Raw genomic sequence first — 26,929 nt, 5'->3', positions numbered from 1 at the left:
TAATTCTGTAATCTTACCTCAGTTTTTCTCATTATTTCCATTCTTGTGCTTTTTTTTTTTGTGTGTGTGTAAAATTCTTATTCAGCGATGGACAATGCTGTTCTTGGGTCTTCAATCTGATCTAGATTTTCGGATATCCATTCTGATGTGGCTTTGATTAGGGACTGGATATGAAATGAAGTAAAAGATTTAAAACCTGCATTTAATCAAACATAAAACCTACAGCAAATGATCCTGATTAGAGCTGGTTAAACTCTTCTGTCCTGTTTGTTTTTACTGTCCTTCTCTTGATCTCTTGTAAGTGTTGTTTTCACTATTTTGGTGAATCAGGCTTGAGTTCAAATCTACCACAGAGGTACTACATGCTAATTATGAAGACATACTTACGCTGCAATCCGATTTGTGTGTTACGGTAATCCAAGCACCAGAATAAATATTATATATTCATCTTTCTTTTAAGAGTCTTTCATTGTCTTTGCTGATATATTTTCTCTACAGATCTGATCGCCGCCACCAACGAGACCAACGTGAACATCCCACAGATGGCTGACACTTTGTTCGAGAGGGCCATGAATGCCAGCTGGGTGGTCGTCTTCAAAGCGCTCGTCACCACACACCACATGTGTATCCACGGCAATGAGGTCAGTGGCTGGAAGAGAACAAACCAGAACACACTCTTAACAGGAAAGGATCGATCACATATCACTTGCTTCATGTATGAACCACAACATTGTTCTTTCTACAGAAAAATTTTGAAGGCTTAATTGAAAAGAACACAGTGAATTATTATTATTATTATTATTATTATTATTATTATTATTATTATTATTATTATTATTATTATTATTATTATATACAAATGTATGCAAATAGAGCAAATTCAAACACAGTCTAAATTAATAAAAAAAAAAGCACTGTGTTAACAACAAAACTCCTCCCTTTTATTGAATTGTTTCTCTCATTTCAGCTTTAATTATTTCACAAATGTAATCAATCATTGGATCATTTTTTCTAAATCTCCAAACAGTAATGGGCCTGATTTCACCGTACACATTTACTGAAGTATAGAAGTGTTGTAATATAAAAAGCTTTATAGTTCTCCATGAGCTCCCCAAGAAACCACTTTTATTTTGAAATATTTTTATTGAACTTTTAAAATGACGTGTTTTGTCAGTGTGCTAGAAATTTCTCTCTTTAAGAAGTCACGTATGTTCTCAAACTAGTATTTATTCACACACACACACACACACACACACACACACACACACACACACACACACACACACACACACACACACACACACAAAATCACACACACAGATACAGACAGGCACATAATCTTGTACACACAAAATCACACACAAAATCACACACACAAAATCATGCCCACACACAGTCACATATACACACGCAAACAGACATACACATAAACTTATACACACAAAATAACACACACAATCATGCACACACAGTCACATATACACACACAAACAGACATACAGTAAACATAAACTTGTACACACAAAATCACACACACAAAATCATGCACACACAGTCACATATACACACAAACTGACATATACACATATACAAATACTGTACACACACAAATATAGATACAGAGATGCACACATACTGTACAAACACACACATATAGATAGAGACGCGCACATACTGTACACACAAAATCATCACACACTGCCAGTTGCCACTTTTTAAAACAAAAGCGTACAACAAAATTTAGCTCCAAATTATAGTTCATGTCATGTAAAAGATAAGTTGATCAAAATCCCTTTATCTTTATCATACAGTTTTATTTTACATTTTAAACCAGTACAAAGACACACTATGTCTGAAATGATTTCTAATGTTTATGCTTCTGTCTCAATCACTCCAGAGGTTTATCCAGTACTTGGCCTCCAGGAACTCGCTGTTCAACCTCAGCAATTTTATTGACAAAACCGGGACTCATGGTGAGTATCTTGTCCTGTATGACACAATAAGTACCAGACATCTTCATCTTCAGACATCATCTAAGTCAGTGCTTAATCTGAATTCTTCTGTCTTTTGGATAACAAGGCTACGACATGTCCACATTTATCAGACGATATGCACGCTACCTCAATGAGAAAGCGTATGCTTACCGTGCAATGGCCTTCGATTTCACTCGAGTCAAGAAAGGGTAGGTCATTCTCTCCTGTTTCCTGTTTGTTTTAGAGACGTCTAGCTGACTGTGTTGTATGAGTGCCACGGGGCTAGAATCAGACAGATGTTTATCAGACAGCTACACAGACAGACAGCTACACTCTTTATAACACATTATATCACAGTCTATGTTGAATAAATATGTTATATGTGAGTTATGAACTTTGTTAGACAGTCTGTAGGAAGATTAAAAGCAAGTAAGTGGTTTGCATGGAAGTATATACACAAGTGAAAGTGACGTGACATACGGCTAAGTACGGTGACCCATACTCAGAATTCGTTCCTTGCATTTGACCCATCCAAAGTGCACACACACAGCAGTGAACACACACACACCATGAACACACACCTGGAGCAATGGGCAACCATTTATGCTGCGGCGTCTGGGGAGCAGTTGGGGGGTTCGGTGCCTTGCTCAAGGGCACCTCAGACGTGGCCGGTCCGAGACTTGAACCCACAACCTTAGGATTACGATTCAGACTCTCTAACCATTAGGCCACGACTTGCCCAGGTTTTAATTACATTCAGTTCATTTTAATTTGGTGTGTATTAGTTCTGTTAACAATAGACTGTCACAATGCATTTACAGTTAAGTTTCTGCTAGTTTTTTGTTGTATAAAATAATACGAATGAAAATAAAACAATACCGGAAAGGAAAGAAGTAGGCTATCAGTGTTGAAAGACTCTTGTATTTTCCACGTAGGTCTGTCCGTTCCTGTTTTTGTGTTTATTGCTGCTTGAGTTTCCAGTATGTTTTTATGTACCGATACCACTTTTTCTCTTCCGATCCGATTCCGATACCAGAGTTTGCCAGTATCGGCCGATACCGATCCGATACCTGTGTTCTTTTCTACCTTTAAAACTAAAGAATGTAAACAACTCTTTTAGTTATTAAGATTTATTTGTTTCTGGCAAAGAAATACAAAAATGCCCTTATTACTGTATGAAAAATGAAAACACAAGAAACCTTAAAAAAGTATTAATGCAGTAGGAAACAAAACTTTTAACAGTTAATGGTATAACAATCTAAACCATATATACTGCAATTATTAAATTCAATTATTTTCTGAAGTAAAGGCAATATTTTAAAGTGAATCTTATATTAGAACTCTTGAAACACAATGCAAAACGTATTAAACAGTAAACCTCACACCCAAATGAGCGACATGTTTAACGCTGAGGTAAAAGGAAAGGACGCCTGCTAAACTTGTCTGTCTGTCGCAGGCGGTTGTGCAACATATTTCCTATAAAATGTATTATATTTATTTACATTAATGTAATTTATTATATAAGTGTATTTTTCTTATAAGTTCAAGCAATAGTTAGTTAATTGACATTAATCAACCACCACGGACATGGGCGTCGGAGGTACATAAAAAGTGGGCGTGTCCTGTCCCACACACATATAATGGTTCCGACGCCCATGGATTTCAGGAAGCAGGCACGTGGTCAATGCTGTGGGTAAAACGCGGCATGGAGTTTCATTTATTAGGGCAGTCCTCAAGCGGAATGGATTCGACTGGCGGCGCTCTGAAAAGTGCGATACCCATGACCACGGGTACTGGATTTGGATCGGTCACGCACCACCGATACCCGATCCACCCAAAATGCTTGGATCGAAGCCGATACTGATCCAAAATATCAGATCGGTACATCCCTAGTTTTTACGGAGTCTTTTATTTCATGCTGCCTTTAAGAATCATAGAGAGCAACTAGGGGTTTATTTAAAAAAAAATAATTCTGCTACTCGAACATTTTGATGTGTTAAAAAGATCCTTTGAAAAAGGTAAACTGTAGAAAATGGCCACCGCTAATGAAATAAACTGGTTAAATATAGAGTCTTTTGTTGTTGCTTAGCAACACTTTTTTTAATCTGACATAACTCTGCCTTTACTGCAGTATCAAAATGCTTAAATTATAAATACTTATTCTAGTTTTATGATTTTAGTTAGTGTAGAGTTTAAGTTTTGTAAAGTTTCTGTAGTGTATAACCAGTTCAGGCTTTCCCGAGTACACTCATATAGAGAAAAGGCCATTTCTAAACCTGGTACCAGGAATGTTTATTCAAGTACATTAGGGATTATTCTCACTCATATCCATTGTGTGTGTGTGTGTGTGTGTGTGTGTGTGTGTGTGTGTGTGTGTGTGTGTGTGTGTAGTGCTGATGGAGTAATGAGGACTATGGCTCCTGAGAAACTGCTAAAGGCTATGCCGGCTCTGCAGACCCAAGTGGACACACTACTGGAGTTTGATGTGAGTAACTTCACAGCCCTCAGAATTTGATCGATTAATTACATCTAATCTAATATCTGATCTAGATATACAGGCAAAAACTGATCCCTTTTACTCATCCTCTCTGTGAACTCTCGAAATCTCAATTGTGGCTATTACAATTATAGTTTTTCTCATATGATGCAGATCTTTTCTAATTCAGTGACACGACGTGTGTGAGTGTGTGAGTGTGTGTGCGTGTGTGTGTGTGTGTGTGTGTGAATGAGGGAGCAATTTCAGTATTTGTCCAAGGGTGCGTAGTCGTCTAATCCAGTCATGTAATTGCAGTCAGCGTGTAAAACCAGGCAAAACTGATCCTGTTCCCGAACCAGGGAAATATCAAATACAGATTTTGTGTGCTAGTATTTTGCAAATGTTTCTTGGAATCACATTCAAAGAAGTTCACCAAAAGATATTTATTTAAAGACCAAAGATATTTATTAGCATTTATTTCATGTTTGAATTTTAGAAACCACTCATTACCTTGGTATCTACTAAAAGCTCTGTTTTGCATAGCAAAACCTTAAAAAAAAAGATTTAAGAAATCCTTTTGAATATTATGTCATTTCTTTTCTATCTTAAATCAATCACAAAGACAGCAGACTTTTTTTTTTTTTTAGCTTTTGTGCTGGTCAGAGTGTTTATGGTCTCTCTTCATGAAATCCCTAAAGATTAGACTTGAGAAGAATCAAGAAGAACTTTTGTCGTTGTGCTTGCACAACAAAATTGCAAATGTGTCAGCCTCTATCGGTGCATTGTGTCACTCAATTCTCACACAATGTCAATTGTAACCTGATAGACAGGATGTTTTGGCTCTGATGTGAGGTCTGCTAGATGCTGCTATTAAATCTTCTGAATCTCTGTAAGGCACAAAGAACGGCGCTCAAGTTATTGCTGCTTCTGAAACTTTTGGTTTTTGGTTACTTGTGTGACGTACGATAAACGTTTTTTATTAGCACAGTTAAATATTTAAAACTGTGGAACGGTCGAGGCTCAAAGTTGCAGAAATCTCATAAAGAAGTAAAAACTTTGTGAACCCCTGATCTCTTTCATCTGATATAGTACTGCGCTGTAATGATGAGGCTGAGAGATCCTTTAATAAAGACTCAGGCAAACAAATCCAAATTGACAGGCAAACTCTAGAACAAACAAAATCCAATCAGGTGCAAAATAGGAAGAAAAAAAATCAGAGAAAAACAGCGAGGGTCATAAACAGAAAAGGCAAACATACAATAGAACGTGAACACGGATTGGTATGCAGATAAATCGGCAATACTTTGCATTAAGTGTTTTCATGGCCACGGTATATATAGTATATATATAAACATAGTGGTGCTCTGGGTGTGCAAGTATTCTGGTAAGGGTTCCCTCTGTCTTGCTGGAAGTTGTTTTGTCAATTAGGCTGTTACAGAATCCCGATGGAGACGTGGAAGGAGATGGATAGGTGATAATGTGAGGGAAGCTTCAATCACTTGATTTATTTGTTAAATGACCTTGAAGAGACCAATTTACCGGGGGCTTAGTTTTTTACAGGTTAGTTTAAGGTGAAGGTTATTGTGGAAAGCCATACCAACTGCCCCTGGCTGATAAAGGTCTGCGGTTGTCTTGAGAGCGAAGTCTCTGGATAGCGAGCTGTAGTCTCACTTGTGCACCTTCCCAATTTTCTCTTCTCCGATGATTACATCCACTGCTGATTTGTCGGATGGTTCTCCAGACCATGTAAACAACGGTGGTTGATATCCTGGCATGCACTGAAAGGGAGTAAGTCCATGGCAGTAAGCAGTTTCCATAGCAGGTTATCTCTTTAACGGAACCAGTTTGCAGGCTTTAGGGAAACTGTCAACCGTGACTAGGATGGTGGTAAGGTTTGGGAGGTCAGTAGTAAAGTATACCGATATGTGTGCTCAATGGCGCTGTAGTACTGGTAGTGGTTCAAAGAGTCCAGCGGGTAGTTGGCGAGGTGTTCAGGTATAAAAGTTGCAGGAATTGACATAGGCTTTAACGTCAGAGGCCAATGAGCCCAGAGCGTAGAGGTAAGGTCGTCCCTGAATGCATCTACATTTCAGCATTTAGCAGACGCCTTTATCCAGAGCGACTTTCATCTTATCTCATTTTATACAACTGAGCAATTGAGGGTTAAGGTCCTTGTTTAATGGACCCAGCAGTGGCAGACTGGTGGACGTAGGAATCGAACTCACAACCTTCCAATTGGTAGTCCAGCAACTTAACCACTAATACGGACAAATGTGGTCAAATACAGTCAATCTATATTATGTAGCTGAAGGATTTGGTCCACTACATCCCGCAGGATATTCCAACACATCAGGGAGTTGATAGGTGAAATAGCTGTATGATTCCTTCACCTGAATGCCACTATCCCATACCGCCGAAGCCCAATCCAGGGCTTTCTCAGTGAGTAACATTAAAAGGAAAGCACATTTGGTGGAATCTAACTGGTAAGTATCAGGCTGATGTTGAAAAAATACCTTACGTTGGAGAAGAAAACCTCAGCAATTTGTTCGGTGCTGTCAAACTATTCAGGAAGAGCTGCTTTGAGAGGAGGGAGTTGCAGGACCTGCTAGGGCTTGTCTCAGCTGGTCGTTGTCGGCTTGTAGAGCAGATAATTGCTCCTGCTCGTTACAGAACCATAGCTTGGAGTTGTTGTATCTGCTGGATGCATTAGGCAAAGTATTCTATAATGATGAGGCTGAGAGATCCATATGCTGAACAGCGTTTTAATAAAGACTCAGGCAAACAAATCCAAATGGACAGGCAAAATACAGAACAAAGAGAAACAGGCAATAAAAGTCCAACTAGCCAGGAAGAGCAAGCAGCGTTACAATCAAATCTAGTCAGTGCAAAATAGGAAGAAACAAAGCCGGAGGAAAACAGTTCCAATAATGGAATGATGTCTCTGTGTCATATAACGTTGTCTTGCTTATAGTATAATAATATAATCCTCTGTCCTTTTTTTCTTGCAGGTTCATCCAAAAGACTTGAACAATGGCATCATCAACGGAGCTTTCATGCTTCTCTTCAAGGACCTGATTAAACTCTTTGCCTCTTACAATGATGGAATCATCAATTTATTAGGCATGAGTCATTTTACTAACGCCTCGGTTTTGTTATTACGAAGTTACATTTCCTTTGGCTTCTAATTCGAAGGTTGCTAAATAAGCATTCTGTTGTTTTGCACAGAGAAATATTTCAAAATGAAGAAATCTGACTGCAAAGAGTCGCTTGAGATCTACAAGAAGTTTCTGACCCGAGTAACTAAGATTTCAGAGTTTATGAAAATTGCAGAGGTACAAAACAAGCTTGTTAACATATAAGAATAGATTTTATATAATAGTAATTTATAAATATTTGAATAGGTAAATATATAAATCTTCTCTTTCAGCAAGTTGGTGTGGACAAAAATGACATTCCTGACATATCGTATGTAAGTTATCTATATAATTATTATATTTGTATTTACTGTAAGTGTTTAATTAGCTTTCATTTCATGCAGTATGAGAATTTTTTACATATACAGTATGTGTGTTTGACCCTTTTTACTGGGGCACTAATCCCGATAAGATTTCCTTGATAAATCATCTGATGAACTGATCACACAAGATCCATATGAAAATAGGCTTTCCTAGTTATCGATCATTAATCTTTACATCATTGGAATGATTTAAAACATAAAGATAGATTGTAGTCGCAGCTGAAGTGAAAATACCCTTTAGTCCAAAGCCCCGCCCCCTCAGCGTGCCCCGCCCCCAGTGTGCCCCGCCCCCTCAATGTGCTCACCCTCCCTTCACTTCACTTCAGTACAGTAACTACCAGGCTAATGTTTATAACTTTATCACTGAGCAGGAGGTGAAGTTGTATTTAGTTGAATAAGAACGTCCCTTTTATTTAATTTAATTTACTTGCCCCTGATTTGATTGATAACGTTAGCTTGCTGGCTGCTAAACAAATGCTTGCTTATCTATTCTGATTTGTCATTCTGACACAAATGATGTGATTTCTTCTTCATCATCAACACCATCAGTGAAAGTTAGTTATTTGTACATTTAGGTGACTAGTTAGTTTAAAAATAGGCTGTTGTGGATTTAGGAAAACAACGAACAAACAAATCCTACTAAATACTAGTCATTAGAATGCTTTGGTGCTGTTTTTTTTTTCTTTAAAAAAGAAATGCTCATGCCCTTAGAATCCATTATAAATTTGAAGTACGTTTCCTGGTTCCCAAGTAGTTAACAATCTTTAGAAACCTCCCTGATTATAACATTGTTTAGATGATCACATCATGAAGATCTAATGACCTAAAGTCCAAAGATTTGTTCAAAGATCTAACAGCTTCTGTTCCAGCCGTCAGGTTTCAAAACCACCTTAAACATGCTAAACAGGATCGTAGGGGATTTGTTGGTCATTTTTCATGAGCCAGACTGTACAATGCCATTCAGTGCATTTACTAATATGAAGGGCTTTGTCCTTCATTCTTGTTACCCTGATACTGGGCATTCTCAGTGTCTTCACCCTGGGGTGGTGGCTGACCTGGCAGACTCGGACGACGAGGACTGTCAGTTTAACAACTGCCGGGAAGAGGACCCGGTAATCATGTGCACAGCAGAGACAGCAGGGCTACAGCTTAATGCATTGCTTCTTTATTTTATTTAAGGTGTAACAACAGCAACAAAACCCTCTGAGTTCCTGTTATCACACATTATAGGAACATTATAGGAACTGCTCACAGTTCTCTCTCTAGCCTCTATTTAGGTTAATGTTGCACTGTTCCATACACACCATGCTTTAATCTCGCTGTCCTTCTGTAACATTAACCCTAAGTATGAGCAGTGATTTGTCTCTTACAATATATTTGTATTTATTTATGTAGGGATGTAGTAGCCTAGTGGTTAAGTTTTTGAACTACCAATCGGAAGGTTGTGAGTTCGATTCCCACATCCACCAGGCTGCCACTGTTGGGCCCCTGAGCAAGGCCCTTAACCCTCAGTTGTACAAAATGAGATGAAAATATAAGACGCTCTGGATAAAGGCATCTACTAAATGTTTTAACTTTACATGCAAACTATACAGCATCAGCTATTTCCTGATCAGCAGTTGCTTTATTGAGAAGAGAAACATTCCCTGTTGACCGACCACAAGAAATGAAAAGGAAGCAATGAGTTAAGTGCAGCGTTGGTGCTGGGCTTCTGTGTGCACTGAGTGTGTGCTGGTGTGTGATGTGTGCTGAATTGATTTGGAGTGTGACTAGTGTTCCAGGTGATTAGTGCTCTCAGGAATGACACTGATATGATACAGGGTAAGTATGAAGTCACTCTGGTGTGCTTCTCCTTCTCTCTCGTACTCTGCTTGTGTGTTGGGAGTGTCGAAGTTTTGTTCTGTCTCTGCGATAATGACAAACAATGAGTGTGTGTGTGTGTGTGTGTGTGTGTGTAGGCCCCCAGCAGTATTCTGGAGTCTCTGGAGACACACATGAACAGTCTAGAGGGGAAGAAAGGGTAATTAATATCTATACACGTCCTGTTCTGTTTGCATGTGGGCACAAATCAAATTCCTGTTGATTTTATGACCTATTTCTATTTTCTCTTTCCTTCACTCTGCATTCTCAGAGAGGGGTAAGTTTATTGTGTCCCTCTCTGTATTCTTTATACTATTGTACACTATTTAAAATGAACGGTTCTATCACTTGCTTCATAAATCAAACCACAGCATATAGAACATGTTATTCTTCTATAGAATCATTGTGATTCATTGAAACTGATAATTAGTATTTGATACAAATTTGGGCAAGAAAATAGGCCAAATTCAAATGCAGGATAAATCAGTGGTCCCCAACCTTTTTTTTCGCCACGGACCGGTCAATGTTTGATAATTTTACCGTGGCCCACTCGGGGTGGCAGTGGGGGGGTGGGGGGTGGCGGCTATACAATTAAATTAAAATGAACAATTTTAATTTAATTGTATTTAAACATGCCTTCTTAACTCACTACAACGCTAAATCAAGGAGAACCCTGAGCTTGTTTCTTTGCAACGAGACGGTTCCATCTGGGGTAATAGGAGACAATGACACCCGAAGTGTGTTGCTTATGTCCAGTTTATTCCGTTGGTTTGTTTTGGTTGCCGTCACTGCAGAAATCCCCGCTTCACACAGATAGCATGTCGGAAATGGCGATAGGGTTTTAAGTGCTGTGGTGACAATCTCAGGGTATTCCGCCATGACTTTAATCCAGAACACCGGCAGAGTTTCTAACTTTCTAACGACGTCTGTTTCATGCTCATTTTTGCTAATTTGTGGGTTAAATTTGAGCAAACACAATATACACGTACACCAAGCACTGTTAAAAATGACAAAGTACCGGTGAACAGAGAGAAGAGCGATACACACCTTCTCTCCACCAAAGCTACAACGCCACTGCCGCTTGCAGCCGCTCAGCTCCAGACATCACCTAAAACTGCCCCGATATCATGATATTTTGAGCATTCGCGGTATTGGTGCGGCTTTAGGTGATGTCTCTCGGCTCCCGGTTAAGCTCTCGTCCATGTAAAGTCGCACAAACCCGAGAGAAATACACCACAGTAAATAAAATGGAAATAATTTAATGTTCCTTTTGCGGCCCGGTACCATTTGGTCCACGGCCCGGGGGTTGGGAACCACCTGGCTAAATGACAGCTAAACTCTTTGATATTTATTTTGTAAAATCTGTCCTTCATAAACATGTTGTTTCAAAGCTATTAACTTCGAGATAAAACTCCAAACACAAATGGCTCTGATTTCACCTTTAACTCATTTTCTCAATTGTAGACGTATTTTAAACTAAAAGCTGAGCTGCTTTCCAAGACTTCTATATAGAACCATTTTTATTGTGAAAAGAAAAGTTTATACTCACCGAGTACAGAACCCCAAGGAACTGCTTTTCTAAGAGAGTAATTGAATATGAAGTCTGTTGACTGAACATCTGTCTGTTCTTTCTTCATCCGTCAGGTCTCCGACAAAGGTGAGTTTCCTTTCGGAATCCAATTCTCATGCGTACTCTATATCAATTCTTTCTCTAAAAACTGTACACATTCAAACCTTCTATTTTTTAATCACGTCGTAGGGATCACCCACCAACAACGTCTCTCCGACCTCCACTCCCTCCAAATCTGGAGCCTCGGTGCCTACCCTGGAGCCGCCGCCCACCGAGGCTGCGGCAGCATCTGCGTCTGCATCTGCTGCGTCTGCTCCGGCTGAGCCTGCAACCGAGTGAGTGATCGCTTCTAACGTCAAATCTCACTTCCTCTTTGTAACCCTATTTAAGTCCAGGCATTGTTCTTTATTTTCTCCTGAGCTATTAAAGTGGCTGAATTATTCCTCCCTGACTTCTCTTTAGTTCACTGCTAGACTTGGATCCATTGTCTTCTTCAGGGCCACCTGCTTCATCTGCTCCAACATCTTGGGGAGGTAAAGAGCAGCACATTCACTTATTATCATATTATTATGGGATGCTGTCTGGCTTCCGGACACAAAGCAGAAGTGTGGATTATTTTGTAGATGGATAGAAAGATGGATGGATAGATTTCTCTTATACCATAGCAATTTGCCAACAATAAACATTTAATCCAATTTAAAGAGCAGCACAGGGAATTTTCTATCCATTTAGAATTAGGTTTTATTTCTGAATTGTCTGTAAAAAATATATAAATATAAACAGCTATTCTATCATCAGCCTCTAATTTTTTTTTTAATTCATGTAAATTAGACAAAAACTGAGCTTGTCCCTAGAAACACAAATCGCTCTGTCCTGAAGACAGAAAACACCAAAATTACAGACATTTTTTTTTTAATATTGTGCATCTGTCATTTAAGTTGTTGCTATAGAAACAGTGATGAGATACACTATATCCTGCACTAAGGCCTGAATTAATCGGAATTATGATGAGCTAACCTTAACTACGTCGTGAGCCTGCTGAAGTCATGTATGAAGAACGACCAACTCCAGTACACACAAGTGCATGTATGTTAGTTCATGCATTAATTAACACGTACACGTTGTGGTAAACAACATCAAAACAACTCCATAAGAAAGAATAATATTAAGTGATCCTCATTTCAGATTGTTTTAATTATTTGCCATATTTGGGATGCTGGATTAATTTCATCTTAAAGGCAGGGTCTCCGATTTTTGAGAAATGCTTCAGAAAACTGATTCGGGCAAATGTAATAATAATACAATTATAATAAACAAAATAAATAATAATGCGATAATAAACAAAAATCAAAACAAAAATCAAAACAAACGTGTAGCCAATTAGCAGAAAGGGGCGGGGCTTGTTGACATGGAGGGTAAAAACAAAGAAAGAAAGAGAAGAAAGACTTACGATAAGGCAAGAAGTAGGACATGTTAATATATCATCAGCTTTCCAGCGCTGGAGAGAACTGAAGTAGCAGGAAGTCGGCCACATATTCACAGGTTGGAGTTTCTCGAGTCAATAACTCCTGAGCTAAACGCTGTTACTACACAAATAACACCTCTTTTCTATCGTAGTAATGTAGAGAGGCAGCTACAACCGCGTTTTGTGTAGTAACAGCGTTTAGCTCAGGAGTTATTGACTCGGGAAACTCAACTTTACTTAAGACGCCGAGGCGCTTTTTTCCTTCTCGATAGGTGAGTAACGTTGGTTTTGCTTTGTTACACAGAACTAATAAATGCCTTTGTCCTTTACATGATTATGCTTGTGTCATTTTTGCTCGTTTGTTTATCTGCAATCGTATTGTTCTTTCCTCACTTCAGCTATGATAAAGACACATTTCTTTCCATTAGTCGCCTGGGTTACGTATGTATGTGTGGGCGGAGCTATAAATACAGGGGTGGGGCTTATTTGGGTTAGGGGCGTGTTTGTTTTGGTGATTTCAAATGTCGACATTGGCTTTCAAAAATCGGAGACCCTGCATTTTAAACCTCGATCTTTTTAATCTCATCCCATTTTGTGTCGTTCATTTCTTTTCCAATCTCACATAATTCCTTCATGTTTTAGTATTAATGCAGGCATTCAGTGCAGGATTATTAAAGTCTGTAAAGTGTAAAGTGTGATGCTGTAATAATGTATTAGAATAAACACGCAGAATAATAAGAAAAAAAAGAAAGCATTGCAAATCTGTACATTAGATCGTATTGAATATTCATGCAAGAGACAGCAGAATTCATGATCTATACACACTGATGATATCTGTTCTTTTTGCTCTGTGCTTCTGTAGATCTCTTGGGGTCCGGTGAGTGTTTTTCATTTTTTTTATGATGTTATATTCTGACAGCCAGACTGTCTGTAGTCCTCCACTGTTGTCCTTTCTTCTTGCTTCCCAACTTCGTCTTATTTCACCCCTCTTTTTCTCTTTCTCTCTTAAATGTGCGTCTTCTTCTTTTCTTCTTTTTGCCTTGTTATTTTTTGCGGTTTTGTTACGCTTTGACGGTGCTGTGGCATATGTAGAATTCGGTTCCCTCACTACGGAGACTCTGCTCCCTGACTCCACCCCTGCCGTAGACTCTACCTCTCCTGCGACAGCTGTTTCTAGTGCCCCAACTGGCGAAGGTGCTGCCTCTGTAGCCCCTCCCTCTACCACCGCTGGCCCGACCCCGAGCTCGGCGGATCTCCTAGGAGGTCAGTAGAGAAGAAATTTAAACCAGAGCAAAAAAAGAAAAAAGAGTTTACATTCACAGATGTGCTGAGTACTGAGTAAGGGTCATCGTTTTCAGTACAATTTCAGCACAATTTCAATGTGTAGGACCAAACAGTGGCTTCACACCTCACCTGAGATAAGAACGTGTGAAGTTTCTTTCAAAATGTGCTCTACTTCTCAGAAATCTATACCCTTCAAGCTGTATATCCTACTCTCACTTGATTCTTCTTTCTTCTTTCACACCAAAGCTACAAGACTTGATTCTGAGTTATATTTAGAGAAGGCATGATACCTCAGTTTTTTTTGTTTTTTTTTTAAAAATCTATATCAATGCTGATTCCGAGGGGGGCATGGTGGCTTAGTGGTTAGCATGTTCGCCTCACACCTCCAGGGTTGGGGTTCGATTCCCGCCTCCGCCTTGTGTGTGTGGAGTTTGCATGTTCTCCCCGTGCCTTGGGGGTTTCCTCCGGGTACTCCGGTTTCCTCCCCCGGTCCAAAGACATGCATGGTAGGTTGATTGGCATCTCTGGAAAATTGTCCGTAGTGTGTGAGAGTGTGAGTGAATGAGAGTGTGTGTGTGTGTGCCCTGTGATGGGTTGGCACTCCGTCCAGGGTGTATCCTGCCTTGATGCCCGATGACCCCTGAGATAGGCACAGGCTCCCCGTGACCCGAGAAGTTCGGATAAGCAGTAGAAAATGAGTGAGTGAGTGAGAGAATACTGATTCCGAAACCTCGAGCGTCAGTCGATAAACATAATCGATATAATTTTTTTTTTATAACTAAAACACTTCATTTAACTTCTTACACTGTAAATATTGAGTGTGAATATTTTATAATAAAATCAATTCTTCAAAAAAATCCAAACAAGTCTTTTTTATATGAAAACATTTGCAGTTGCAGAAATCTATATATTTTTTTTATACATTTTCATTCTCTAATTTAATTTGCTCCCGTTTAATAAATCAATAGAACAACCACGTGTTTGTCAGTGAGAGAAGAATGCTAGAAGATTTATTCATCTACTTGGCAGAGATCCAGAGTACTGGAAGGAGGTTTAAAGGCTCTGCAGAGCTTCTTCAGCCAACATTTTCAGATTCCACGCCTCACACATTTTTTCTTACTGAACTTTCCTTTCTTTCTTCCATCCATCCCTGCTTGTCATTGGGGATTTAGATGCGTTTGGAAGCTCTGCAGCTGAACCAGCTCCTGCTGTGGAAACGGGGGGTTCATCCACTGTGACCGCTCCTGCTGCTGATGCTTCTGCTGCAAATGGTGGGTGCAGAGTGTATGTGTCAGTGTGTGCCTTTGTGTGTGTGTGTGTGTGTGTGTGTGTGTGCGTGTGTGTGAATTTGCTTAAGCCATGAAAGTGTATTAATGCGATCATTAAACTGTGTGCTTTTATTGACAACTGGTTCTGATCTCCCTCACAGCAGGGAAGGCCGTTGCCATGACGATCGTCAGTCTGCGATGTCATGGCAACCTGTCCTGAGCGTGTTGCACTCGTGTGTCACGTGCACGGTGTTTCCGATTTACACGTAAAAGTGTAAATAAATTTCTCTTTATCTTGCCAGTTCTTTTTTTTTCTTCTTCTTCAAATATCTTGTGTTTGTTCTCCTCTTGACATATTTCAGGGTCCAGACGCTTGTGTGTGCACGATCACGTTTGGTTGTCTGTGTCTCTGATCATGTAACACTCGATGTGAACTTTCTAAACTTTATTATTTTTACTGGGTTATGATTTAAATAAAAACTCAGTAGTGACTCTGGGGATGTATTTCAGCTTGCACCTGCACAGGACTAAACAAACACAGACATATTTTCTAACAGTTTTTTTTACAGTTACAGTTATTTCCCTTTTCTTCTCTCATCAAGACTTGTTTGCCCCAGCTGCGGATTGCGCGGCTGTTTCCCCGCACCTGGACATGTTCTCCATGCAGCCCGTGGAGAGCAGCGCCTCTTTATTCGGCTCGGTGTCACCCGTCCCGGTTCAGACCCCACTCACCTCCAGCATGCTCATCTCTCCAGCCCCTGCAGCTCCCACGATAGATCTGTTTAGTGGTAATGTCTGAATGTGTGTTCCTGCATGTCAATCTTGAGTGACACATGTTCTCTAAAGAAGGACAAAGATAAAGCGAAGCCTCGTTTTCAGGCTGTGTTTTTTTACCTCGACGTGTTCCACCAATGAACATTTCAGGGACGTTTATGTAGATGTGATTGTGTCCTTTTCTTATAGCAAATCAGCTTACAGTTTACACAGAGGCTTAAAGGGCTGCCTATGAGAAGAAAAGTAACTAACGTCCTGAATGAATCATTTATATGAGACTGATTCATGTGTTTTATTTCAAGTCCTGGTGTTTACACACAGATCCTCTGAGGTGATTGATGTGTTTGCTGGCTTGGTTTGTGTTAATCACCTTACTTCATTTGCTCTCTTGTTTTCTGCACTGTGTTTGAAATCATTCTTTCTTTATCGACTACATGTGTATAGAGTATTCGGCTTTGTGTCCTTGCCCCTAGGCTTTTTTGACTCCATGCCTGAACCAGCTGCAGCCAAATCAGATCAGGCTCCCAGTCTAGACCTGTTTTCATCAGGTATGCCCGTTATCCCTCCTCTCCTTCTCTGGCCTGCTCAAGATGAGCTGAAAACTTTCCTCTACTGAGCCTGAGTTATCCAAATGGAGCTGCTTCCTCTTCCTCTTTCTAAACTTTTTGTCTTCTCTATTTTAGCATTTCCGTGACTCATGATTTACTCCTCACTCTTCAGACTAAACACTGGCTGTGTCTCAATTAGCTCTAGTACAGCAGTCAGGGTATTGATCAGAGAGTCCTGACATTTTTAAGTACTCTAACACACAGGGTACTGAAATCTGTCCTGCTCCCTGCTCTAACACACAACACACACAACACTCTAACACACAACACACACAACACTCTAACACACAACACACACAACACACACAACACTCTAACACACAACACACACAACACTCTAACACACAACACACACAACACACACAACACTCTAACACACAACACACACAACACACACAACACTCTAACACACAAAGCTTTAACTAGTAGATTAGTAAGGCAAGGGGCTAGAAACCTGTAAAGGAATCTCATCATTTTCCCCTTTTCTCTCTCTCTCTCTCTCTCTCTCTCTCTCTCTCTCTCTCTCTCTCTCTCTCTTTCTGTGTCTCTCTCTCTCTCTCTCTCCCTCTCTCTCTCTGTCTCTCTCTCGGTCTCTGTCTCTCCTCTGTGAGGACTACGTTAGAGCGTAAAAAGCAAATAAAAAGAGAGAAAGAGAGAGAGAGAGAGAGCAGAGCTAGAGAGATTCGAGACGAGAGAGTAGAGAGAGAGCAGAGAAAACACTTAGAGGAGAGACGGAGACGTACGAGAGACGCAGGGCTAGGGGTATATGGTTTGGGAAGAGGAGAGAGAGAGAGAGAGAGAGAGAGAGAAAAAGAGAGAGTAGAGGGGAGATGAGAGGCGGGAAGAGGGGAGAGAAGGGAGAGGAGTAGAGAGAGAGAGCAGAGAGAGAGAAAGATAGAAGAGGAGAGGGGCAGCAGAGGCACGGGCGGGCCTAACGGACGTGGGACCGGGGGGAGGGGGCTGGCATGAGAGACGAGACTGAGTACGAGGAGAGAGAGAGAGATAAGAGAGAGAGAGGGGATGGGCGAGTCGGGAAAGAGGATGAAGGAGAAGATGAGAGAGAGAGCAGAGAGAGAGAGAACTATAGCGCAAGAGAGAGAGGGCAGAGAGAGAGGGTGGACGAAGCGGCAGCGATGATGATGCCGAGCAGTAGCCTCAGAGATGACGAGAGTAGACGAACGGTGAGGGGGGGCGGGGGGAGCGGCCGGGGGGGGGGGGGCGGGTGGCGGGGAGGAGACGAGTAGAAGAGGAAAGATAGAGAGATAAAGAGTAATCTGGGGATGTAGAGGAGGGGTGATATGGTATATAGATCTGTGATTTTATCTTCCAAACATCCCCCCCCTCTTCCCTCTCTCCCTCTTCTCTCTCTCTCTCTCTCTCTCTCTCTCTCTCTCTCTCTCTCTCTCTCTCTCTCTCTCTCTCTCTCAAGTGCACTGGAACATTTGCTCCCTAAAAGTCCCTTTTGTTCCCTTGAACCTAGTAGTAGCTTGTTATTGTAGTTGTAGCTCCCAAATGATTATAATGATGTCAGGGATTTTCCTGGGTCAAAATTGGTCTTCGGTGGTGGCTGACTGACCTGGTCATCCACACACCGCGTAATTTACCATATAGAATGTAATAAAATGAGCAGCTAGCTAGCAACAGCTTGCTTTGTGTGTTGATCTAGTTTCATCTCACTCCAGTCTAACTTTAAACTAAATGTTTTTATAGGTCATTTACTATAGGCCTATACATACTGTGGGTTATTAAGGCTTAATTTTACTAAACACTCTTGGTAAATGGGGTAAACACACTTACTTTCTCATTTCAGATGTGTATGTTCTTCTAAGGAATAATGATTTGTTATACACCGATTCAGACACTGACGGGCAGACCGATTGCTTTAACCATTCATTATAATGAATCGGCTCAAAGGAGTCGCGAATCGGCTCATTAGGTCACGAATCGGACTTTAACGGACGTGTTGTGTGGGAATCCTGGCTGTTAGGACATCGCAAAAGCTGTGCTCGTTCTCTCCATCACTCCGTCATTAGCCTGCTTCACTCACAAAACCCAATTACAGATCAAATAAGGCTTTGGAGGGACAAAAAAATCGTTTTGGGGCCGCCCAAAAATATTCAATGTAGGAAAAACCCTGTATGTACAGTTTGTTTTAATATAACATTTTAGTGTTTAATGGTTTAAAAATCCACTAGCGAGCCTAAGATCCTGCTGGAAGTACCATGACAGAAACATATGTGATTAAGCGAACACATTAATATGCCATTTAAAAAGTGTTACTTTTGTGTCAGTGACTGATGAATTCATTAGAAAGTCTCTGTGTGTATTGAGCCAGGATCCTTAGTACGCATGATGGATTGATTCATCAGCTAGATGGCTAGAGAGCTGATTGAGACACAGCCCCTTTCAGCTTGTTCTTCTTCTGCAGCACATTCTCAGTGGATATCCAATACATTTTTTTATATGTTTGTACCTTATTTTAAATGTCTAGTTTTTCCATTTTCTTTAGTAATGTATGATTTCTAAAAAAAAAAAAAGTGAGTAGAAATGAATTGTGAACAAATTCCTGCACCTGTGTTGATGCTCCTGCTGCAGATGTGTTCAGCCCACCTCCTGCTGCTCTCTCAGCCCCTGGGAGCTGGCTGGACAGTGGCGCAGCTCTGGATTTGGTCGGGGGTGGGTACCGAGTTTCTAGGTGGAGGCTCAGGTGTTCCAGGTTGGGGTTCATCTTATTGCTGCATTCGACTTTCCTCAAAAGTGGGAATTTGGAATTGCGTAATTTTTGACCTCTGTATCGTATGAGCTACAAAGTGGGGGGAAAAACTTTGAATGATTGTAACAGTAATGTGGGATCTGTGTAGTTACTGATAGATTTTAGTTTCATCTATATACACTTGTTGATTTAACATCGGTTTCTGAACTCGGGGTTGAGCAGATTGTCCAGAGATCCTGAGCTGAGAGATCGAATCGGAGGTCAGAATTTACGAGTTGCGACTTGTAGTCGAATGCAGCATAACTGCTGGCTGCTTTCTTTTGCTTGGGTTTCAGATAAAACCGAATGAAATAATGAATGACTGTTTGGATGCTAGTTATAAAGTAAAAAGTGTTCAAAGACAATTGTGGTTTGTTCAAGAGCCGTTTTCTTGGTGTGTGTGTGTGCGTGTGTGTGTGTGTGTGTGTGTGTGTGTGTGTATGTGTTGCTGGGCAACTGCGTGTGTAAACTGTGTGTATATGTTTTCTCACATTAATGTTCCAATCTCGCGTGCCATTACTGGTCTTCGTTGTTTCAGATACAAAAACAATGTTTAATTTCTGACTTTTGAAGACATTTACACACAGAAAAAAATTGTTGAAAAAATCTTTGCTCTGCAGTTGACACTTGATCTGTGTGTCTTTGCGGTTTCCACTCAGTGTGTGGTCGACGGCTCATTCTTAACCGTTCTCTGCCCTCATGCTGCATGCATACCTCCTTTGGCCTGGTTTGGTGATCTGGGTTCCTCCAGACTCTGCAGGTGCAGCCAATGGCCAAGCCACAGCTCCAGCACCAGCAACATCTGCAGGAGGAGATCTAATGGGAGGTACTGTGCCTATGCCTCTTTCTTCATTTTTTTATGTGTTCTCTGAAGTATATTTTAGCTCCAGCATCATCATGACTGTACTGTGTACTAACCGGTGAAGTGTGCCATGCGTGTGTAACATTGTGTTATTGACCCGTGTGGTGTGTGTTCTACACGTGGCATTCCTTGAAAAGTGTATGTTGTTTTGAAGAGTGGAGGATAGCGTGAGTGAGACATTTCAGTTGGTGTGTTTTGGTTCTTTCACATAGTGTGTGAAGGAGTGGGTGAAGGCAAGCTGTGTGTTCACTGTCCATGCCGGTATACTGTATGCACCACCATTTGTGTATTTAAAGTCTCCGAGTACTTCGTGCTTAATGCTGAATTCCTTTGTACTGCTCTTTCTCTCTCTCTTTCATATCACTTGTCCTCATGTTATGCCAATTTCGATCTCTCTTTGTTATTCATTGTTTGATCATGTTCTCATTTTTATTTCTTTTATTTTGAATGCCCGCATTTCCATACCGTTTGCTCTGTGTGTCACCGTTTTATTGATTCATTCTGCTTTTTTTTTAATTGATTTATTCTATGCTTCTACCATAATATCTTTCATCTCCTCTAATCTCTCTCCCAATCTTGGTCTGGGTCATTGCTTGCTTCCTCCTGTGCTACGGTGAGTCCTGATGCTTCTACACAAGCTGTTATTCCACAGTGCATGACTGCATTGCAGTAAAATATTCAGCCCTGGCTCTGTGACAGTAACTAAGTAGAGTGGAGAGAAGAGAGAGGGACTTGATGCCTGTGAGCCAGACTAGACTGACTGTCCTAAACATGTTCAAACCTGTGTGTATATAACTGTCTGCTCCAGCTACATGCTCCACTTACTAGATTAGATGGGATGGATACAAAAAGCAGTGGATAGAATGATGGGTGAATGGATGGCTGAAATGATGGCAGGATGGATGGATTGATGCAGTAATGGGGTGGATGGACTAGATGGGATGGACAAATGGATGAATGAAATGATGGATGGATAGATACAGTAATGTATGGATAGAATAGATAGAATGGATAGATGGATAGATGGATGGATGGGAGGGTAGATGGTTTGGATAGTGAACTGAATGGGATGCATTGGTATTGGAATGGAAGGATAGATGAATGTATGGATGGGTTTTTTTCAATCGAAAGATGGATTGGTTGAAGCATGGATGGACGGATGGATAAATAGATAAATGATGGTAGATGGATAGATGGATGAGGAAACAATGGATGGATAGGGTGGTTGAATTGATTGATGATTAGACTGAATGCAGGAAGGATGGACAGATGAAGTGATAGATAAATGGATGGATTGATGGCATGATGCTATGGATGGATGGATGAGTGGATGGAGGGATGGATGGATGAAATGATGCTTTAGATGGATGGATGGATGGATGGAGAAAATGATGCTTTAGATAGATGGAGGGATGGATGGATGAATGGATGGATGAAATCATGCTTTAGATGGATGGATGGATGGATGGATGGATGGAGGAAATGATGCTTTAGATGGATGGATGGATGGATGGATGGATGGATGGATGGATGGAAGGAATGATGCTTTAGATGGATGGAGGGATGGATGAAATGATGCTTTAGATGGATGGATGGATGGATGGATGGATGGATGGATGAAATGATGCTTTAGATGGATGGAGGGATGGATGGATGAATGGGTGGATGAATGAAATGATGCTTTAGATGGATGGATGGATGGATGAAATTATGCTTTAGATGAATGGATGGATAATTGGATGGAAGGATGGATGGATCAATGGATGGATGAAATGATGCTTTAGATGGATGGATGGATGAAATGATGCTTTAGATGGATGGATGGATAATTGGATGGAAGGATGTGTTGATTTAATCAGTGCATGGCTGTTTTTATTGGATAAACTTGCTGGACTGTATTAAAGAGATTTACACTAAGATACATTTAAAAATATAAAACAAAAGAATGTTAAAAGAGAACTGCAATTAAAGAAATGTGACAATAGAGAGTGAACAATATTGTATGTATTATACTTCAGTGCTACAGTCTAATTATGGAGCAGAGTGTAGAATGTTGCCTGGAGTGATGTTGTATGTGTATAGTGTGAGTAATGTGCTGTGATAAAGTAGGTGTTGTTGGTGCTGTATTTGGTCCTTTGTATGAATTGACTGGTTTTGTCCAGTTATAAAATGTTGATGGAAGTGTCATGGTTGATGTAGAAATCAAATTCAGTTTTGAATCTGTTACGGATTCTTTCTTTATTTCTGCAGCGTTCGGTGGCTTGGGGGATATGCTCATGCCCGCCATGGCCCCTCAACCAGCTGCAGCCGCTGCCATGGCAGCCTCACCAGTTAAACCAGCGGGAGGGGATCTGGACTCTACCATGGCCAGTTTAGCTGGAAGTGAGTTTCAGCACAGCACACCAAAGACGCTAATATTTACACTGCAGATTAGAACATTTATCAAGAGTTCAAAAACATATTATACCTTGACCTTTAATTATATAGTGACCTTTAATTATTTCTACCACAGTGGAGTTGATTATGATTGGTCAGAAGGTGTTGGCTTAGTACTTCCAGATGTGCGGTTTATATAACGGACATATTTTAATATATTATCGTTTCTATAGTTTGATAATGCTGTGTGTTTGAAAATGATCTTTAGCATTTTTACCCATTTAGTATCAGAGATCATTTTCAGACACGCTATATGATGGTGTATGATGATGTTTTTGTGCGCTGACATTAATTTAGCATTTTAAGAAGGAGACACCAGTGTCAGGGTTTGTAACTGTTAGAATTCAAGGTCTCCAGGTTTCTCAGGAACATGCAGCGACTTTTATAGGAATGCAGGAAACGAATACACCAGGGTCGGGGGTTCGATTCCCGCCTCCGCCTTGTGTGTGTGGAGTTTGCATGTTCTCCCCGTGCCTCGGGGGTTTCCTCCGGGTACTCCGGTTTCCTCCCCCGGTCCAAAGACATGCATGGTAGGTTGATTGGCATCTCTGGAAAAATTGTCCGTAGTGTGTGAGTGTGTAAGTGAATGAGAGTGTGTGTGTGTGCCCTGTGATGGGTTGGCACTCCATCCAGGGTGTATCCTGCCTTGATGCCCGCTGGCGCCTGAGATAGGCACAGGCTCCCGGTGACCCGAGGTAGTTCGGATAAGCGGTAGAAAATGAATGAATGAATGAATGTAATGTGTGTCTTTCTTTATTTTCAGATCTGGGAATGGGGACCCAGAAACCGTAAGTCAGTTTCTCTCACACAGTTTTCACACATTTCTTTCTCTCTTGCTCTCTCTCTCTCTCTCTCTCTCTCTCTCTCTCTCTCTCTCTCTCTCTCTCTTGTTATTCATCACTCTCTACTTGTTATTTTGGTGTCTTTCAGGGGTGAAGCAGCAGGAGGGGCAAATTGGCAAGCACAGGTAGCAGCCCCTAGTTGGGGCATGCCCATGGTAAATGTTGTGTTGTTGTGTAGCTCTGCAGCATGGTGTAGTGCAGCATGGCTTTGGGTGGCATGGCATGGAGGTCAGTCCGGTGATTTCTTTTCCTCTGAACTTTCTGGATCCTTCTACATGCTGATCATGGTTGTGTCAGGGTTTAAAAAACCTAGAACTAAAATTTCCCTACATTTTTTTGTTCCTCTATTCAATATATATATATATATCCAATATACGATATATAGAAAATAATCTGACAGTTCATGAGTGTTACGGCAGAAAAGCACTGACCGATTATCAGGAACTCATGAATTTGTGTTGACTGTGTTGTATTATTAATAGTTAACAACAATAATTCAGTAATAGCAGACAATACTTATAACAATACCACTTTGGCTGACTCTAATACTATAAAATTATAATAATAATGCTACTAATACTACTACTAATGATATGTATACACACACAGATCAGCACATCACTGCTGCTTAAACTAAACAAGATTTCTACACATCTCTGCTAATTCTTTATTCTGCTATTTGAAGCTTTATAAATACACGTTTCGGATCACAGGCCTGCTCAAGCATACAGTTCCTCAAACTGGAATTGAGAGCTTCTTTTACACTGCAAAAAATTTTTTTTGATATAGTCAAATGTACGTATATAGTAACTGCTGTTATAAGATAACTGTGAGCAATATATATGATTATTAAACCTGTTTATAGCCATTTATTAAACTTAATTTAAAGCTTGGGGGCACGGTGGCTTAGTGGTTAGCACGTTCGCCTCAAACCTCCAGGGTTGGGGGTTCGATTCCCGCCTCCGCCTTGTGTGTGTGGAGTTTGCATGTTCTCCCCGTTTCCTCCGGGTACTCCGGTTTCCTCCCCCGGTCCAAAGACATGCATGGTAGGTTGATTGGCATCTCTCTAAAATTGTCCGTAGTGTGTGAGTGAATGAGAGTGTGTGTGTGCTCTGCGATGGGTTGGCACTCCGTCCAGGGTGTATCCTGCCTTGATGCCCGCTGACGCCTGAGATATGCACAGGCTCCCCGTGACCCGAGAAGTTCAGATAAGCGGTAGAAAATGAGTGAATGAATTTAAATGCTTTTTTTTTCATTTTCATTTCAAGAAATAATAGAAGTGATTAAAGTGATCTGCTTATAGCTTGTAACAAGACTGATTTAAGCTCAAAATGAATAGAAATGGCTAGATATAGGCTTAATAATCAGTTTTGTTCCATTTACGGTAAACTTACGAAATACTAGCTAAAGTCATCAATTTTCGAGATATTTCCAATTCTAGTTGAATTTTTTTTGCAGTGTACATGTTGCTTCACATGCTGCACATGTAAAGATAGATTTCTGTTGTGTAAGTATACATGTGTTATCACTCCTGATCCTGGTCAAACATTCAGACCAGTTCGACTTGCTAACTTTCCACTAGTCTAAACTCTGTTTCGATACAACTCAAGTCTGCTTGCACAATAGATTGGACAGATTATCATATCATTTTCAATATTTCATGCATATTAATAAAAAAACTCTTGAAGTGATGTAACTAATAAGGTAATGCTATAAATACATAACCACCTCCCCCTCTGAAATAGAGCTCAGTGTTCCCTTTTTTCTTTTTCTTTTTTGTCAACTTGTGCGTGTTTGTTTGTGATGTACAGTATGGTTTATTTTGTATTAATTTCCACTTCCCTCCTTTGTAATACACGTCCATTATAGCCTGTGCCCTCCATGGTTTCTCCTCTCATGGGGTCCCAGTTGTCTTTTGGCATGGTAAGAATGTGTATGTGCGTCTTCCCGAGTGCTTGCGTGTGAGAAACGTACATGTGTCTCACACTCTGTTTGTCATACGCAGCACGGTGCGACAGGTGCCGCTCCCATGATGTTCCCCCAGCAGCCTATGATGAGACCGCAGTTTCCATCTGCAGGAGCACCAGCTGCACCGGTAACATAACCACACACACACACACACACACACACACACACACACACACACACACACACACACACCAAACTATTCCAAGCCATAAACTATCGTGGAAGTTTTGAGGTTTGAGAGATTTAAAGTATAAAGTATCACACTGGTAGACATGGGCAAGAGTAAAAAAGGTTTCACAATTTCTCACTCTCTTAATCTCTTAGTCTCTATCTGTTCTCTGCGTTATGTGTGTGCTTTATCCTTTTTTGTTGGCCTTTTCTCTTTTCCCCTAACCTGCTTTGCTCTCTGGAGAGTCTACCCAGAGCTTGTCAGCTCTTAGCCCCGGGTTTTCTGAAAACCTCACAAACAAGGCACCTTTAGCACCTAATTCCAGATTAGTACCGTGCTTTACTTTTTATTTCTAGGCCATGCACTAGGTGCCTATCCAGGTCCCTGACCTGTCGACAGATCCAGGTCTAAATCCTTTCTTTACAGCCAGTTTCCACACAGAGACAACCAACAATATAGTTTTACTATTCAACACTAATAAATTTAACTAGGGTTCTTATTAAAATAAATCCTCTCACCTTCCACGTGTCCATTTACTTTTCATTCCGGTGTTGAGGTCGCTCACGGTGAACTTCCGAGTCCTCTCAAGCTCATGGCCAATTTTGAAGTGAAGTTCAAGGTGAAGTTAACAGCCTTCAAGGCGCCTGCAGTACGCCTCCTCAGGAGTTCCCATAGCCGAGCCTCAAGCGCGGAATCCTGCCGACTACGCCAACTTGTCGTGGAGGTTTTGAGGTTTGAGAGAATTAAAGTATAAAGCATCACACTGGTAGACACGGGCAAGAGTAAAAAAGGTTTCAGGACCCAACACTCTGCATATAGCATTGAGAGATGAAGGGCCACCATTATTTAATATATCAAGGTTTTATTGACAGAACTCAAGTAAAGAAGATACGTAAACGCTAAACATAATCAATTATTGGCTCAAAATCACCGCATGCTCATCTCCTGTTCAAGCTAATCTGGACCAGGCCAAGGTCTGGTAGAAGGCCTACTAGAAGATTTATGCCTAATTCCTGACAACCCGTGTCCAGTCCCTACTGCCCCTGTCATAATCTTAAGAAAACAATGTCAGTCTCTAGCTACTACAGATACAAGGTAAGAGCAT

The 26,929-nt window shown here is 40.7% G+C and overlaps 1 protein-coding gene and 1 long non-coding RNA gene across 11 annotated transcripts in view; one reads left to right on the top strand and one right to left on the bottom strand.

Annotated features, from left to right (window-relative positions):
• LOC113647404 (clathrin coat assembly protein AP180-like) overlaps positions 1 to 26,929 on the top strand; it is a 40,751-nt gene that overhangs the window by 11,186 nt on the left and 2,636 nt on the right. Inside the window, exons 2-25 of one of the 10 annotated variants that reach the window (XM_047804063.1) lie at positions 499 to 641; positions 1,898 to 1,973; positions 2,080 to 2,182; positions 4,365 to 4,458; positions 7,458 to 7,569; positions 7,675 to 7,781; positions 7,877 to 7,918; positions 9,925 to 9,986; positions 10,098 to 10,103; positions 11,471 to 11,483; positions 11,586 to 11,731; positions 11,859 to 11,929; positions 13,724 to 13,738; positions 13,954 to 14,124; positions 15,318 to 15,416; positions 16,016 to 16,201; positions 16,661 to 16,735; positions 19,391 to 19,471; positions 20,299 to 20,373; positions 22,660 to 22,791; positions 23,609 to 23,633; positions 23,776 to 23,842; positions 25,557 to 25,610; positions 25,693 to 25,782. In XM_047804063.1, the coding sequence (XP_047660019.1) occupies positions 499 to 641; positions 1,898 to 1,973; positions 2,080 to 2,182; positions 4,365 to 4,458; positions 7,458 to 7,569; positions 7,675 to 7,781; positions 7,877 to 7,918; positions 9,925 to 9,986; positions 10,098 to 10,103; positions 11,471 to 11,483; positions 11,586 to 11,731; positions 11,859 to 11,929; positions 13,724 to 13,738; positions 13,954 to 14,124; positions 15,318 to 15,416; positions 16,016 to 16,201; positions 16,661 to 16,735; positions 19,391 to 19,471; positions 20,299 to 20,373; positions 22,660 to 22,791; positions 23,609 to 23,633; positions 23,776 to 23,842; positions 25,557 to 25,610; positions 25,693 to 25,782 (2,045 nt within the window). Of the gene's footprint in view, positions 1 to 498; positions 642 to 1,897; positions 1,974 to 2,079; positions 2,183 to 4,364; positions 4,459 to 7,457; positions 7,570 to 7,674; positions 7,782 to 7,876; positions 7,919 to 9,924; positions 9,987 to 10,097; positions 10,104 to 11,470; positions 11,484 to 11,585; positions 11,732 to 11,858; positions 11,930 to 13,723; positions 13,739 to 13,953; positions 14,125 to 15,317; positions 15,417 to 15,574; positions 16,202 to 16,660; positions 16,736 to 19,390; positions 19,512 to 20,206; positions 20,374 to 22,659; positions 22,792 to 23,608; positions 23,634 to 23,775; positions 23,843 to 25,556; positions 25,611 to 25,692; positions 25,783 to 26,929 lie in introns of those variants that run through there. The other 9 variants (XM_047804064.1, XM_047804065.1, XM_047804066.1 and 6 more) reach the window with 9 other exon arrangements.
• On the bottom strand, positions 35 to 11,514 carry LOC125139620. Its single transcript, XR_007138675.1, has 4 exons — positions 11,376 to 11,514; positions 2,145 to 2,255; positions 388 to 649; positions 35 to 164 (listed from the first exon to the last, which is right to left on the bottom strand). It is a non-coding gene; the product is annotated as an uncharacterized LOC125139620 (long non-coding RNA).

Source organism: Tachysurus fulvidraco, chromosome 19 (genome assembly GCF_022655615.1).
Source record: "Tachysurus fulvidraco isolate hzauxx_2018 chromosome 19, HZAU_PFXX_2.0, whole genome shotgun sequence".
NCBI lineage: Eukaryota > Metazoa > Chordata > Actinopteri > Siluriformes > Bagridae > Tachysurus > Tachysurus fulvidraco.
The sequence above is the reverse complement of the archived record's forward strand: the minus strand, read 5'-3'. Positions and strand labels throughout refer to the sequence as shown.